Source organism: Danio rerio, chromosome 8, assembly GCF_049306965.1.
Source record: "Danio rerio strain Tuebingen ecotype United States chromosome 8, GRCz12tu, whole genome shotgun sequence".
Lineage (NCBI taxonomy): Eukaryota > Metazoa > Chordata > Actinopteri > Cypriniformes > Danionidae > Danio > Danio rerio.
The window spans coordinates 8,948,767-8,964,006 of record NC_133183.1 but is presented as its reverse complement, the minus strand read 5'-3'; the positions used below and the strand labels follow the sequence as shown (position 1 = coordinate 8,964,006).

Genomic DNA, 15,240 nt, shown 5'->3' with positions numbered 1-15,240 from the left:
TGAATGTCACTTGAAGCTGTATCAAACTCAATTCATTGACCTCCCTGCGGCCATATCACGTTCATCCTAGGTTGCGTTAGATGTTGCAGGCCGCTGTTGCGACGGCTGTGCGTTAGCCACTTTATTGCCTTTAGTTTTCATCTTCGTTGCACAGGATTAGTTTAAAATGATCTCCATTAGGCACAATTATCTGCAGGCACTTGAGATTAAGTAAAAATGTGCATTAATTCTTGTTAATTCTTCATAAGTTTTGTAGTGAACAATTAATCTGTGCATGGCATTAAGAAAGAAAAAAGTAATCTAAAATTATAATTAAAAATGCTCTTCCTGTTTGTTTTCAGTTCAATTCTCAGATTAGGTCTGTCTGAGGTATTGGGCGGGGCTAACATACTTAACCACGCCCCTCCAACTGTCTGTTTTGTCTGTAAGGTTGTAATAACTCTGCCCAAAATCCTTTTCCTGATCTTTCTGAATGAAATGCCTACTTTACAGCATCCAATCAGCTCGCAGTACAAAAATTAAGCCACACCCACTGTTTTCTCATATTCCATTTCTCTAGAAACTGCGTCACAATACAAAAAAAAAGGACATCGCTTCTGGTTCATGTGGAATTTATCTGACATTAAAGTGGACAGTAGATCAAAACAACATGAAATGCTAGTGTTTAGGATTGTGCTGAATGTAACCTGATGCCTAATTTAACCTACAGGTGGGGATGGAAAGTGGAGATTACATCACAGCTTTCCAGCAGCTTCTCCTGCCTGTGGCATACGAGGTAAAAGCACTCATGAGGATAGTCACTTATTTAATCTTTTATTTTCATTGGTCGCTGATCATTGGTGTGTATTTCCTGCAGTTTCAGCCTCAACTGGTGTTAGTGGCCGCTGGATTTGACGCTGTGATCGGTGACCCAAAGGTAGCTTACTCTGATCTTTTCTTAATATTTGTTTTATGTATATTGTTCATACTCATTTGAGCACAATCATACAACATTTCAAGTAGGGATGCACCGATACTATTTTTTTGGGAATCGATTCAATTCTTATACTAAAATTATGAGTATCAACCGATACAGATCTGATCCGATATTGTGCCCTTTGTTATTTCTAAACATAATACAGTTTCTATAGTTCGCTAATCATAAACTCAAGTAATATATCTTATTTAGTAAAAATAACAGAACTACAGGCCTACTGTATATGACAGATGACAGAATCTAACTAAAAACGTGATGCTTGCTGTAAACTAGGCTACATTATTTGAGCATTCCTTACTGCATTGATGGGATCTGTTGTGGTCCAGCTTATGTTTTCTTTTTAATATTATTATTTTTCTTTAAAATCTGTAATAGGCTACCACTATTGACACTCATCGCTGGTAAAATAGAGAGCCTTTCAGCAAAGCCTGATATTCTCCCGGAGGTTTGATGCAGACTAAACTAAACTGTCTGAGGCCAGTTTTACTTATTAAGCGAGTGAGATGGCTGTGGCCGACTGCAGGCATGTCCAAACTCCAACCCAAGCTTATTCTGGAAACGTAGCCCCGCAGACGTTTCTGGAGACCGCGATTTACGTGGCCAGAGGTACGTATGGCCGCGTTTTGGTTTTTTTGTGCAAACGCTATGGGGCGGTGGGACGCCGCTTCTCTTCTTCGTGCTCGCCGGCTGATGGCTCACCTCCGTGTGGAGGGCTTTCCGTCCGAAACCAGTTTGTCCGCTTAGCTCGCAGTGTTACGTCGAAGGAGGAGCCGGCCACGGCGATGACTGGGATCAAGTCCGGGGAAGAGTGGTTCCAGAAATCAGGTAAAATAAAAAACAGAAACCACATAATAAAAGTGAACGAGTTCGCGATGGGGCGAGAACGCGGCGAGATCCGAAAACGTGGTCAAAATCGGACAAGGACTTTTGTTTTTTTTTCTGGATGGCTTTTGCAAATCATCGCTTGGGTTTAGGAAAGGAGGAGGAGGAGGAGGGCGACTGGGTCGGCCGATTGGCCGCCCGCCCAGTCAATCGTTCAGTCATTTAGTCAGTCAGTCAGACAGACGGTCGCTCTACAGCGGCCTTCGGCGGCTTTTCACGCGAGAATAGCGCGGGCGCAAACGGCGCACGCTCCTGAGAGGCGTTCGAGATGCGAAAAAGCACGCACAACGGCCTCTCATGGATTCGCGAAAACAAAAACTGCTCGAATGTGTACCTCCCGGGGAGGTATTTCGCGGTCTCCAGAAACGTCCGCGGGGCTACGTTTCCACAATGAGCCCGGGTTGCCAAACTCTGTCCTGGAGGGCCGGTGTCCTGCTGAGTTTAGCTCCAACTTGCTTCTAAACACCTGCAGGAAGTTTCTAGTATATCTACTAAGAGATTAATTAGCTGGTTCAGGTGTGTTTTATTAGGGTGGAGCTAAACTCTCCAGGACACCGGTCCTCCAGGACCAAGTTTGGACACCACTGGCCTACTATGTGTGTTAAGAGCAGATAATAACCTTCTCTACTCCAGTGTTGCGAATGTAATCATCTAACACTCACATGATTTAGAAACAGCAATGAACTCTCTGTTGCAGGTCAAAATTAACCCATTTAATGCAAAACTAAATGCATTTCTCCACTGATTATTTAAAATAATGGGAACAAATAATCTAGGAGAAAGTTTTCTTCATGTTGGAATAAACGAACGTGATGCACATTTTAAATGGTGAACGAATAGAGAGTGATTGACAGGCACAGCGGAGGGAAGTGCTGAACTAAACATGAATTTAACTACTTAAATATTTGTACTTCACATTAAACTATGGAATAGCTTCACAACATTTGGGATATAGTAGGCCTACATGACAACATTCCTTATAATAGGCTATCTTCATGGCATTTGTTGGCTTATAAAATCCACAGAATATAGCGCACATGCTGGATTGGATTTGGATCGGTCTCAGCTAGCCAATACCCGATCCAGCAAAAAAATATGCGGTATCGAGCCGATATCCCATCCAAGTATCGGATCAGTGCATCACTAATTCCATGTTACATTTGGACCTCAGTATGTGATTTTAAATGACATACAATTGACGTACATTATTGCCAGGAGTACTAACTTTACATAGAAAGAGTTAGTTAAATTATAAAAAAGAAAAATTGCATAAAAATCAAAAGGAAAAGGTAAAAGAAGCAACTAATTACTTCCAGGGTGAGAACGTGTCTGAATATAATTCTTTCCATAAAAGTCTCAAATGACCTTCAATACATATACTCTAGGTATTAGACAGAATACATTGTTAAGATATGAAACCATATACGTATACAAACATTAGTATACGTATATACTTATCTATCAGTTGAGCATCTTCTATATTCAGTGCATTCGGAAAGTATTCATTCCGCTTCATTTTTTCCACCCTTTTTTTATGTTACAGCCTTATTCCAAAATGGATTAAATTCATTTATTTTCTCAAAATTCTACACACAATACCCCATAATGACAATGTGAAAACGAGTTTTTGAAATTGTGGCAAATTTATAAAAAAAACTGAAAAATCACATGTACATCAGTATTCACAGCCTTTGCTCAATACTTTGTTGATGCACTTTTGGCAGCAATTACAGCCTCAAGTCTTTTTGAATGTGATGCCACTAACTTGGCATACCTGTCTTTGGGAATTTTTGCTCATTCCTCTTTGCAGTACCGCTCAAGCTCTGTCAGGTTGGATGGAAAGCCACGGCGTACAGCCATTTTCAGATCTCTCCATAGATGTTCAATAAGATTTAGGTCTGGGCTCTGGCTGGGCCACTCCAGGACATTCATCGAGTTGTTGTGAAGCCACTCCATTGATATTTTGGTGGTGTGCTTTGGGTCATTGTCATGCTGAAAGATGAACTGTCTCCATAGTCTGAGGTCAAGAGCACTCTGAAGCAGGTTTTCATTCAGGATGTCTCTGTATATTGCTGCAGTCATCTTTCCCTTTATCCTGACTAGTCTTCCAGTTCCTGCTGCTGAAAAACATCCCCACAGTATGATGCTGCCACCACCATGCTTCACTGTAGGTATTGTATTAGCCTGGTGATGAGCGGTGCCTGGTTTTCTCCAAACGTAATGCCTGGCATTCACTCCAAAGAGTTCAATTTATTCTCATCAGACCAGAAAATTTAGTTTCTTATGGTCTGACAGCCCTTCTGATGTCTTTTGGCAAGTTCCAGGCGGGGAGTTGCTTCCATTAGGCCACTCTACCATACAGGCCTGATTGGTGGATTGCTGCACAGATGGTTGTCCTTCTTTAAGGTTCTCCTCTCTCCACAGAAGAACACTGGAGCTCAGACAGAGTGACCATCGGGTTATTAATCACCTCCCTGACTAAAGCCCTTCTTCCTTGATCACTCAGCTTAGATGGCCGGCCAGCTCTAGGAAGAGTCCTTGTGGTTCCGAACATCTTTCACTTACAGATGATGGAGGCCACTGTGCTCAATGGACTTTTTAGAGCAGCAGAATTTTTTCTGTAACCTTCCCCAACCTTGTGCCTTGAGACAATCCTGTCTTGGAGGTCTACAGACAATTCCTTTGTCTTCATGCTTGGTTTGTGCTATGACATGCACTGTCAACTCTGGGACCTTATGAAGACAGTGTCTGCCTTTTCAAATCATGTCCAATCAACTGAATTGACCACAGGTGAACTCAAATGAAGCTGCTGAAACATCTCAAGAATGATCGGTGGAAACAGAATGTACCTGAGCTCAATTTAGAGCTTCACGTCAAAGGCTGTAAATACTTCTGTACTTTTTAATAATTTTCAGCTTTATTATTTTTAATAAATTTGCAACAATTTCAAATAATCTTTTTTCACATTGGCATTATGGAGAATTATTGTGTGTAGAATCTTTAGGAAATGCATTAATTTAATCCATTCTGAAATAAGGCTGTAACATAAAAAATGTGGAAAAAGTGAAGCGCTATGAATACTTTCCGAATGCACTGTATAGATAGCCACAAAATCAGGCCTTCTATCTGAAATAAATTCAACCCATTTCCAGTTTCATATCTCTTTTTAAGTTATCTTTTGATAAAACAAGGTACAGTACATTGCAGGAGTTTAGTAACAAAGGCATTTTCATTTTGTTTTATTTTTTTTAACCACAAACTAACTTAAGACAGATACAAATGGACATAATATAAAACAAAAAGAAATGAATTCACTAATTAAATTAAATCCAATAAAACTTATGGGAGTAGAGGAAGAGGATGTTGGCGGAGATTCAGCTTAAGCTCTTTTACTGTAACTTTCCAAAATTTACTGCATTATGTTCCTATTATTGTGTGTGTAGGGCGGGATGCAAGTGAGTCCTGAGTGTTTCTCCATTCTGACACACATGCTGAAAGGTGTTGCACAGGGAAGGCTTGTGCTGGCTTTAGAGGTATGAACATTTTATCTATTAAAACAAAAACAATATAACAAAGTATTCATCTTTTTGGTTGAGCTCTCACACATGATATATCATCTGTTAGGGTGGGTATAACCTGCAGTCCACAGCGGAGGGTGTTTGCGCTAGTATGAGGTCTCTTCTGGGTGACCCCTGCCCTCACCTGCCCTCTTCTGGCGCTCCCTGTGAAAGGTGAACTATGCGAGACAGATTTGCATTATATATATTGTGAAAAATATCTGTAAATTAGCTTTTTTCTGTATTTTGTGTTTTATTAATTTTTCCTTGTTTTATTTCTGCTTTTGAATTGCATTATTGGAGCTTGATATTTTTTCAATAACTTTCAACCCTGAAAAGTTTGAAAAGGTGACTTTTATTAACATTTTTAATAGTTTAAAGTGATATCTTGTCCGGGTTGGTGTTGTTTGTTACGCTACAAAAACCTTGTAATAAACTCCAGTACGTTTTCTGTCATTTTACAGACTTATTTCTCTCAATATATTATTTATTATACATTATATTGCATCAAACTATACTAAAATGTCAATAAAAGTCTCTGTTCAACTGTAGAGTTTAATTTTCAATAGCTAAAGTTGACATCCCATTATGCAATTCACATCCGCAAATAAACTGAAAACACTTTCGCATCACAAAATACGGAAGCTGTTCATTAACAGATCTTTTTCACACACAAAATTCGTAACTTTCTATGAAAAGTTATATTTTGTCATATTTTGTTGCAGTGCCTTGAAGTCAATCTCAAAGACCATCTCAGACTTGTATCCATTTTGGAAGAGTCTTCAAACTTTTGGTAAGTAATTAAAAGTTTTATTTACAAGTAGGCATATAAACAAATGATTTCCAAATCACTCTATAATACTGATGCAGTTATAAAACATGAAACGTGCCAAAAAAACAAAACAATCTGATGACACTTTATTATAGTTAAAAAAGTAAGCAAACGTTCATGCAAAATATATGAAAATTATGACTTCTAGGCCTGGAATTGGCTTATAAATGAAAAACCTAATGCATTTTTATGCATTTATATATAATAGCATATTAATATTTTCATATTAATATTTAATGAAGATGTTAGTAACACTTTACAATCATTTCAATTACTTATGCATTACTAATAATGAGTATATTACTCATTAGTAGGGCCAAACAGAATCTGCGGACATTTTTTGCTATTTGAGAATTTTGTTAAAAATCTGCGGAATTATTTTGGGAGAATCATAACTAAAAACTTATTATGAAAAATTTAAACTTTTATTTAATGTTTACAATGCAAATCCAGTTAGATTAACTTTATTTGGTAAACAAAGAAAGTCTCTCATGTAATATCTCTACTAAAAGGCAGAAAATATTACTTTACAAACTGTTTTATAAATTAATCTTATGAATATTTCCATATTAGTCAATATTATTGCTAAAATTAATTTAAAAACTGAATAAATATAAATTTACACACATTTGCTCAAGTAAATAAGCAGAATCAATGATAGGCCAAAAATATGCGAAAATCAGAGGAATTCTGGGCCCAATCATTAGTATACTGCTGCAGTATGTACTCATGTTTGTTCATGTTAGTTAATAAACATACAGCAGTTCGTTGTTAATATTAGCTTAATTCCATTAAAAAACATTTGCATTGTTTAAATCTGTTTATTTATTAGTCTTGAAATTAATTTTAGATTAATAAATGCTATGTATATATATATATATATATATATATATATATATATATATATATATATATATATATATAATTTTAGTTTTTTTGGCTTGTCTCAAAATATGATGCATCTTGTACATTAGATGTACATTAGACGATGTAAAAGAGCCATCATGGTGGAAAAAAAAAAATCTCTCAGCTTTCATTTACGTTTGAACAAAAACTTTAGGTCAGAATTTACCAGGAGTTTTAAATAATTTTGGTTTTTACTGTATATAATATAATATAATATAATATTATATTATATTATATTATATTATATTATATTATATTATATTATATTATATTATATTATATTATATTATATTATATTACATTATATTATTTTATATCATATTATATTATATTATATTGTATTGTATTATATTATATTATATTATATTATATTATATTATATTATATTATATTATATTATATCATGTTATATTATATTATATTGTATTGTATTATATTATATTATATTATATTATATTATATTATATTATATTATATTATATTATATTACATTATATTATTTTATATCATATTATATTATATTATATTATATTATATTGTATTGTATTATATTATATTATATTATATTTTATTATATTATATTATATTATTTTATATCATGTTATATTATATTATATTGTATTGTATTATATTATATTATATTATATTATATTATATTATATTATATTATATTATATTATATTTATTATATTATATTGCTATATATTCTATAATAAATCTCTGTTAAAAAATATTTTAAGTAATTTATTGTAAAAATTATCGTAAAAATCATAAACAGGTTTTGTGTCAGTGTCTCATTATATTATCCTGTTATCTGCAGATAAAATGCATCAATGAGCCACAGAGCTTGTTTCCCAAAGCATCATTTAGCACTTTTATAAAGGAATTTGCAGACTTGTTTTCTGCTCTTTTCAGCCCGCGACCCCAAAAATAATCATATCAGAGGCTCGCGACCCCCATTTTTCAAGGTGGTTGTACTGTAAATATGTAAACGTTGCAGTAACAACTATAGGCATATATAAACATGAGCTTATTGACAACACAAAACTGCAACAGTCTATTAGCCATATAATGTTTTTTAAAGTCATTTATTGATTTAATTACATTTTGCTATTAAAATTAAAGGCTGATGGCTGATTGTTATTTTTATGTTGTTGTTTCTTTAATGGAACTATTAACTGTCTTCTGTGGGTTATGAATAAAATCTGGTAATTCTTCCGTCTTTCGGATGAGACGTTAAACCGAGGTCCCGACTCTCTGTGGTCGTTAAAAATCCCAGGATGTCCTTCGAAAAAGAGTAGGGGTTTAACCCCGGCATCCTGGCCTAATCTGCCCACTGGCCTCTGTCCATCATGGCCTCCTAACTCTCCCCATATCATGATTGGCATATCATCACTCTGTCTCCTCTCCACCAATCAGCTGGTGTGTGGTGTGCGGTCTGGCGCAAAATGGCTGCCGTCGCGTCATCCAGGTGGATGCTGCACACTGGTGGTGGATGAGGAGATTCCCCCCCATTGTGTAAAGTGCTTTGAGTGCCCAGAAAAGCGCTATATAAATGTAACGAATTATTATTATTATTATTATTAATAGTTTAAAAAAAAATTATTTGAGTTATTTGAGGGGGTCACGACCCCCACTTTGAGAACCACAGCTTTAATGTCTGTGTTTGTTTGATGACCTTCAGAAGGTGGTCCTCTGTCTGAAGTCTCCCCCCTGCCCGCTCCAGTATGTGCAGAAGTGAAGGTTTCTTCTCCGATCACTGGGCTAGTTTATGACCAGAGAATGATGCTTCATCACAACATGTGGGACAGGTGAGAGCAACCTCTGCAAAATTACATGATCACAGGGTTCCCACTGATCATGCAATTTCTTGAATATCAGGGAATTTTTGAAGATCTATGCCAGACATTAAAATCAGGGAATTTTTATACTTTTTTTTTCCAAAGTCATGGAATATCAGGGATTCTTTTGTTTGTTTGTGTCTTTAAATTATAGTTTATTTTTTTTTAATAGTATTTCAAGGTCTATTATTTATTGTTTTTCCTCATAGTTGCTATTCAAGTTATGCAAAATGATACTCAAGCTAAAACCATTTCAATTTTGTTATTATTTTAACATTATATTATTAATACACAGTTGAAGTCAGAGTTATTAGCCTTCCTGAATTATTAGCCCCCCTGTTAATTTTTTTGTGTTTAACAGAGCAGATTTTTTTAACACATTTCTGAACATAATAGATTTAATAACTCATTTCTAATAACTGATTTATTTTATTTTTGCCATGATGACAGTACATAATATGGTCCCTCTATGGTACTATGTGCTTGCATCAAAATATAAATACAATGTACTTATTGTGTTCATAATGTATTGCAGAAGACTTCTGAAGCTGTTGAGGTGGGATATGGGTAAGGTTAGGGAAAGGTTTGGTGGTATGGGTAGGTTTAGGGTGTAATTATAAATTATTTTATAATTATAAAAGTATATAATTTAATAAAAGTATATAATATAAATAAAATGTATTTACATAACAATCACATTGTAACAAATTATTAACTTCATTGTAAGTACATACTAGTTATGGCCACTTAATATAAAGTGGGACCCATAATATTTTACTAGATGTTTTTCAATATACTAGTATTCAGCTTAAAGTAACATATAAAGGCTTCACTAGGTTAATTATGCAGGTTGGGTAACTAGACCAGTTATTGTATAACAATAGTTTGTTCTGTAGACTATTAAAAAACAAATATTGCTTAATGGGGCTGATAATATTGACCTTTAAACGGTTTAAAAAATTAAAAACTGGTTTTATTCTAGCTGAAATAAAACAAATAAGACTTTCTCCAGAAAAAAATATATATATTATCAGACATACTGTGAAAAATTCCTTGCTCTGTTCAACATAATTTGGGAAATATTTAAAAAAGAAAAAAAAACTAATAATAACTAATAATTTTCACATCAACTGTGTAAGCACCACAGCAGCTTATTTTTTGTTCATTAAATGTGATGGAAATTTGGCTTTCAGTCAGTGACAGTGAGGTCAAAATCATGGAATTTGATATTTGGCCTAAAGTGGGAACCCAGAAGACTGACAGTTTTCTCAGTTGTGTGTATTCTATGTATACTATACATAATATATCAGATAAGAATGCATTGATCCCTACAGTCATCATCCAGAGCTCCCTCAGAGAATTTCACGAATCTTCTCCCGCCATGAGGAGTTGCGCCTGCTGTCCCGTTGTCATCGGATACCAGCTCGCCTAGCAACAGAAGAGGAGCTGGCGCTCTGTCACAGGTGAGGTGCTTTCAGATCAATAAATCCATATTGATCACATTCATGTGTCTGTATTTCATTTCTGTCATTAGCTATGTTTCCATCCACCGATTTTTATGTGCATTTTGGATATTGGATTGAAAAAAATGTCAAGATTCAATTATTCATTTGTTTTTCGGCTTAGTCCCTATATTAATCAGAGTTCGCCACAGTGGAATGAACCGCCTTCTTATCCAGCATATGTTTTACGTAGCGAATGCAATCCATTACAGGGAAACACCTATACAGTCTCTTTCACACGTATACACTACAGCCAATTTAGCTTATTAAATTCACCTATAGCTCATGTCTTTGGACTGTGAGGGAAACCGGAGCATCAGGAGGAAACTCACGGCAACACGGGAAGAACTCCATGCAGAAATGCTAACTGACCCAGCCGAGGCTAGAACCAGTGACCTTCTTGCTGCAAGGCGATAGCACCTCCCACTGCGCCACTGTGCCGCCAAATGTCAAGATGCACGTGCATTTTGAAAATGTGCATAAAATAACGTATGCACATAACTAAGTAGGAAAAACTTTTTATTCAATAAGAAAAAATGCGCATGAACTACTATAGAAACACTTCTGCCAAACAAATTCCAGTATGTGAATTACAAGTCATGCGGTTTTGTTATAAGAGATCATGTGATGATAAAAATGTAAATGGATAAAACAAACAGGCAGAGCACATTTTAAAACATCTGTAATGTTGTTTTGGTCATTCTAAATTACCTTTACCGTTTGAGTATTAGTGTTCTTATACTTTAAATTACTTCCAGAATTGTCAAGAGCAGGGGTCACCAATCCCGGTCCTGGAGGGCCGGTGTCCCTGCAGGATTTAGCTCCAACTTGCCTCAACGCACCTGCCTGGATATTTCAATTATACCTAGTAAGACCTTGATTAGCTTGTTCAGATGTGGTTGATTAGGGTTGGATCTAAAATCTGCAGGACACCGGCCCTCCATGAACAAGTTTGGTGACCACTGGTCAAGAGCATCTGTGCTCCACATCTTATACCTTCAAACACCACCACACGTTCATTGCATTTCGGCATACTGTCTTCTGAGGCACAAGTCATTTATTAAAGGGCACCTATTTTACCCTCTTTTCAAGATTTAACATGACTCTTTTAGACTGTGTCTTTAAAGTTTCAGATCAAAACACCCATCAGATTATTTAATAGAACTTTTAAAATTTAGGAATTTTCTGCTCTAAACACTATGTAGCTGTTTTTTGTGGCCTGTGCCTTTAATGCTGGTTCTCCCCGCCCACCTTTCCCACGTGCCTCAATCTCCGCCTCCGCTGCGTCAGATTAACATAAGAGTGACAAATATGAAGGAAGCAGATCTCATGTAACCTTTGTGAGAAATACTACAGTAAGAACTTTTTCTCAACGATTATTTAATGTATTTACTGTGGAGTTTATTCAAGCCTTTCTGCAACGACGAGTCACACACAGTGTCGTTACATAGTTCACACGCACACTCACACGGCACGTGTTTAACTTTGCACTGTTTTGCTCTGAAATGTGACAGGATACACATTAATATCCACTGCTGCATGGGTATCTGTTATGCTAATGTACAAAATAAACCTGATATAAGTCCACAAACTATGATTGAAGCATCTTCTTTTATAATTGTACTGACATGCATTGGTGGTGATAAAGACGGTTAAATTGATGTATTTCATAACAGACATACACTGTTTTAAAAACATTTTAAACATGTAAAACTCATGCTTGATCACATTTGATGATGATTGATAGTCACCGCGAGCTGAACAGATCTTTTAATCCTAGTTGGTTTGTGCTTGTCCTGTCTTGTTGAAATGAATATCAACACTACGGAGACATGTTATTACGCGGCTGTCAATCAATTCAGTGGGCGGGGAAATTGCAATCCTACATCACGTTGCGGTGGGCCTCAAAATGGGAGGGATTTGGATCCTATTCTAACATCAGGAAATAAAAAAAAGAGACTTGTTGTGTTTCTATCACCCCAAGATGACTGTGGACACAACATACCAGCCTGATCTCATGAGAAAACGTAAGTATTTTACGTTTTGTCAGTTTAGTGGCTAATTCTTCCAAATTCGTATAAGTTCAGTCTTAAAAAATTGTACAATTTTAAAAAGAAGGCATAGAACCCAACCTCACCCCTAAACCCAATCGTCATTGGGGGATGAGCAAATCGTGCTAAATTGTACAAATTAGATCGTACGAATTCATACGAATTAGCCCCTAAATCAAAAAGTTATGAATTGCCGTGAGATTGTGTTGAATATACCTACACACAGCTCTAATAAACAGATTACTAAAGATGATTTTCATCATTGATGCTCTTTAAATAAAGAAAAGATTGACGCAGCTTCTCCTTGCGCAGTAAATTCTGTTTTAATGTTGATATTTGGTGCCAGTTAATCAGAAAGTGGCGATTATGTTCTCTTTGACTCGTTGGATGAAACGGTGCTTTATTCGTTCGTCTTTTATGCGATATTCCAGTTTCGTGCATAAATTGAATTCACATCTTTGGATGGAAACATAGCTACTAATATATCATCTCTGTGACTGGTGAAACTAATGTTGCTCATTGCTGGTTATCTCTGTGCTAGTTCCAAGCATATAAGCATCATTAAGAGTTCAGAGCACATGAAACCCAGAGATCTAAACCGACTGGGGGACGAATACAACTCCATTTTCATCAGCAATGAGAGCTACACTTGTGCCCTGCTGGCTGCTGGCTCGTGCTTTAATTCTGCACAGGCCATACTCACAGGCCAGGTATGACATTTTGGGATTTTTACAAGCAATAATGTCTCGTCTTGTGCTTGAAAATATCTTAAAGTCCTACATTGTTTGTTTGGTTCTGTAGGTGAGAAACGCTGTGGCTATAGTCCGTCCTCCGGGTCATCATGCTGAGAAAGACACAGCTTGTGGGTTCTGTTTCTTTAACACAGCCGCTTTGACTGCACGCTATGCCCAGAGCATCACGCGTGAATCTCTGCGCGTCCTCATTGTCGACTGGGACGTTCACCATGGAAACGGCACACAGCACATCTTCGAGGAGGATGACAGGTTTGTCTGGTGTTGCCATCAATAATAATCTCATCAAATATCTCATCTCAGTCTTATGCTGCACGGACATATTTTTGTAAATAGCCAAAAATACATATAGTGCTCGGCATAATTGAGTACACCTCAGTTTAAAAATGAATATTTTTATCCATTTCTCAGTGAATATAGGTCATGTATTTTAGTGCATTTGAACAAAACAGATTTTTAAACAGATATATTTATTAAAATAATATTTTAGTCATCGAACATCTTTAGAAATTGAAAGATAGTACTTTAAAATTAACAAACAATTAAAAAATTACAAATTTTCAACAAAATTGTATACATTTTTTGCTTTTTGATTTTTGCTCATTTTATTTTTTTATTTCATATTTTTCGTTAACATATAAATTTGGGTGAACAAATTTTGGATTGTATTCACTCCAGATTTAGATTCAGTACTGACTAATCTAATGCACAGTGCTCAGCATATATGAGTACACCCCTCACAAATCTATCTTTTAAATTCATATTTGAATAGGAAGCTGTACAATATTATTTATTATAAATTTGTGTATTTACATTAGGTTAGTCAGTACTGAAGCCAAATCTGGAGCTTATCTAACAAAACAACTTACGATAACGCTCCAAAAACAAGTACACCTAAATTGGTATGTTATAGAAAAATAACGAGGAAAATGAATTTAATTGTATCATCTTTCAATTTCTAAATATGTTTGGTGACTAAAATTTTATTTTAATAAATATATCTGTTTAATGAATCTGTTTTGTTTAAATGCAACAAAATACATTGCCTATATTCACTGAGAAATGGATAAATATATTCATTTTCAAAATGGGGTGTACTCAATTATGTTGAGCACTGTATATGAACAAATATAATATTGCAAAGCTTCCTATAGAAAGTATGAATTTAAATGAAGGATTTGTCCGAGGTGTACTTTTATTTGTTGAGCACTGTAGTTTGGTTTAAAATTCTTGATTTTTTTTTTCTTTTTTTTGCTAAAAAATCGTTAGATCATTAAGACCACTTTGCATAAAAATGCTTTGTAATATTGTACTATTGTAAATATTTCAGAGCTCAATGTTTGATTGGTAATATCGATTGTTATGCACTTAATTTGACAACTTTACATTTTTTCTGTTTTTTAACAATATATAAACATACGTTTTTAAATCTTTTTTTTTTTTTTAAATATGCATAAATGAGATTACAAAATTGCCAAACAGGGCTTGCTTTGTGGTCCAGGGCAGTGCTGAGGACGTTAAAAAAAGTAATTAGATATAGTTACTAGTTACTTCTCACAAAAGTAACTGTTACATTTGAACCTCAGTATGTGACTGTAAATGATGTACAACTGACAAACATTATTGCCAGGTGTACTAACTATATGAAATATTAAATGATGAAAAAAAAGCATAAAAATCTAAAGAAACATTAAAAAAAGGAAAAAAAGAAACTACTAATAACTTTTTTTTTTTTAAATCAGGTTACAAAATTGACACTTAGGACTGGCTTTGTGGTCCAGGGCAGTGTTGAGCACATTAATTAAAAGAAATAAGCTATAGATACTAGTAACTTCTCACACATACTAACTGAGTTAAAAGTTAAATTACATCATTTTAAAAGTAATTAATTTACAGGGAAAGCAGTTAATGCTTTACTTTTTAAAAGGAAAAAAAATGTTT

General features: G+C 35.1%; 1 protein-coding gene across 2 annotated transcripts in view; it reads left to right on the top strand.

The window, feature by feature from the left end:
• The window catches only part of hdac6 (histone deacetylase 6), a 51,345-nt gene that overhangs the window by 15,321 nt on the left and 20,784 nt on the right, over nucleotides 1–15,240 (top strand). For both annotated transcript variants that reach the window (XM_009303752.3, XM_009303751.4), the window contains exons 12-20: nucleotides 710–775; nucleotides 857–916; nucleotides 5,302–5,391; nucleotides 5,483–5,589; nucleotides 6,141–6,208; nucleotides 8,838–8,964; nucleotides 10,329–10,457; nucleotides 13,089–13,257; nucleotides 13,349–13,551. In XM_009303752.3, the coding sequence (XP_009302027.1) occupies nucleotides 710–775; nucleotides 857–916; nucleotides 5,302–5,391; nucleotides 5,483–5,589; nucleotides 6,141–6,208; nucleotides 8,838–8,964; nucleotides 10,329–10,457; nucleotides 13,089–13,257; nucleotides 13,349–13,551 (1,019 nt within the window). The remainder of the gene's footprint in view (nucleotides 1–709; nucleotides 776–856; nucleotides 917–5,301; nucleotides 5,392–5,482; nucleotides 5,590–6,140; nucleotides 6,209–8,837; nucleotides 8,965–10,328; nucleotides 10,458–13,088; nucleotides 13,258–13,348; nucleotides 13,552–15,240) is intronic.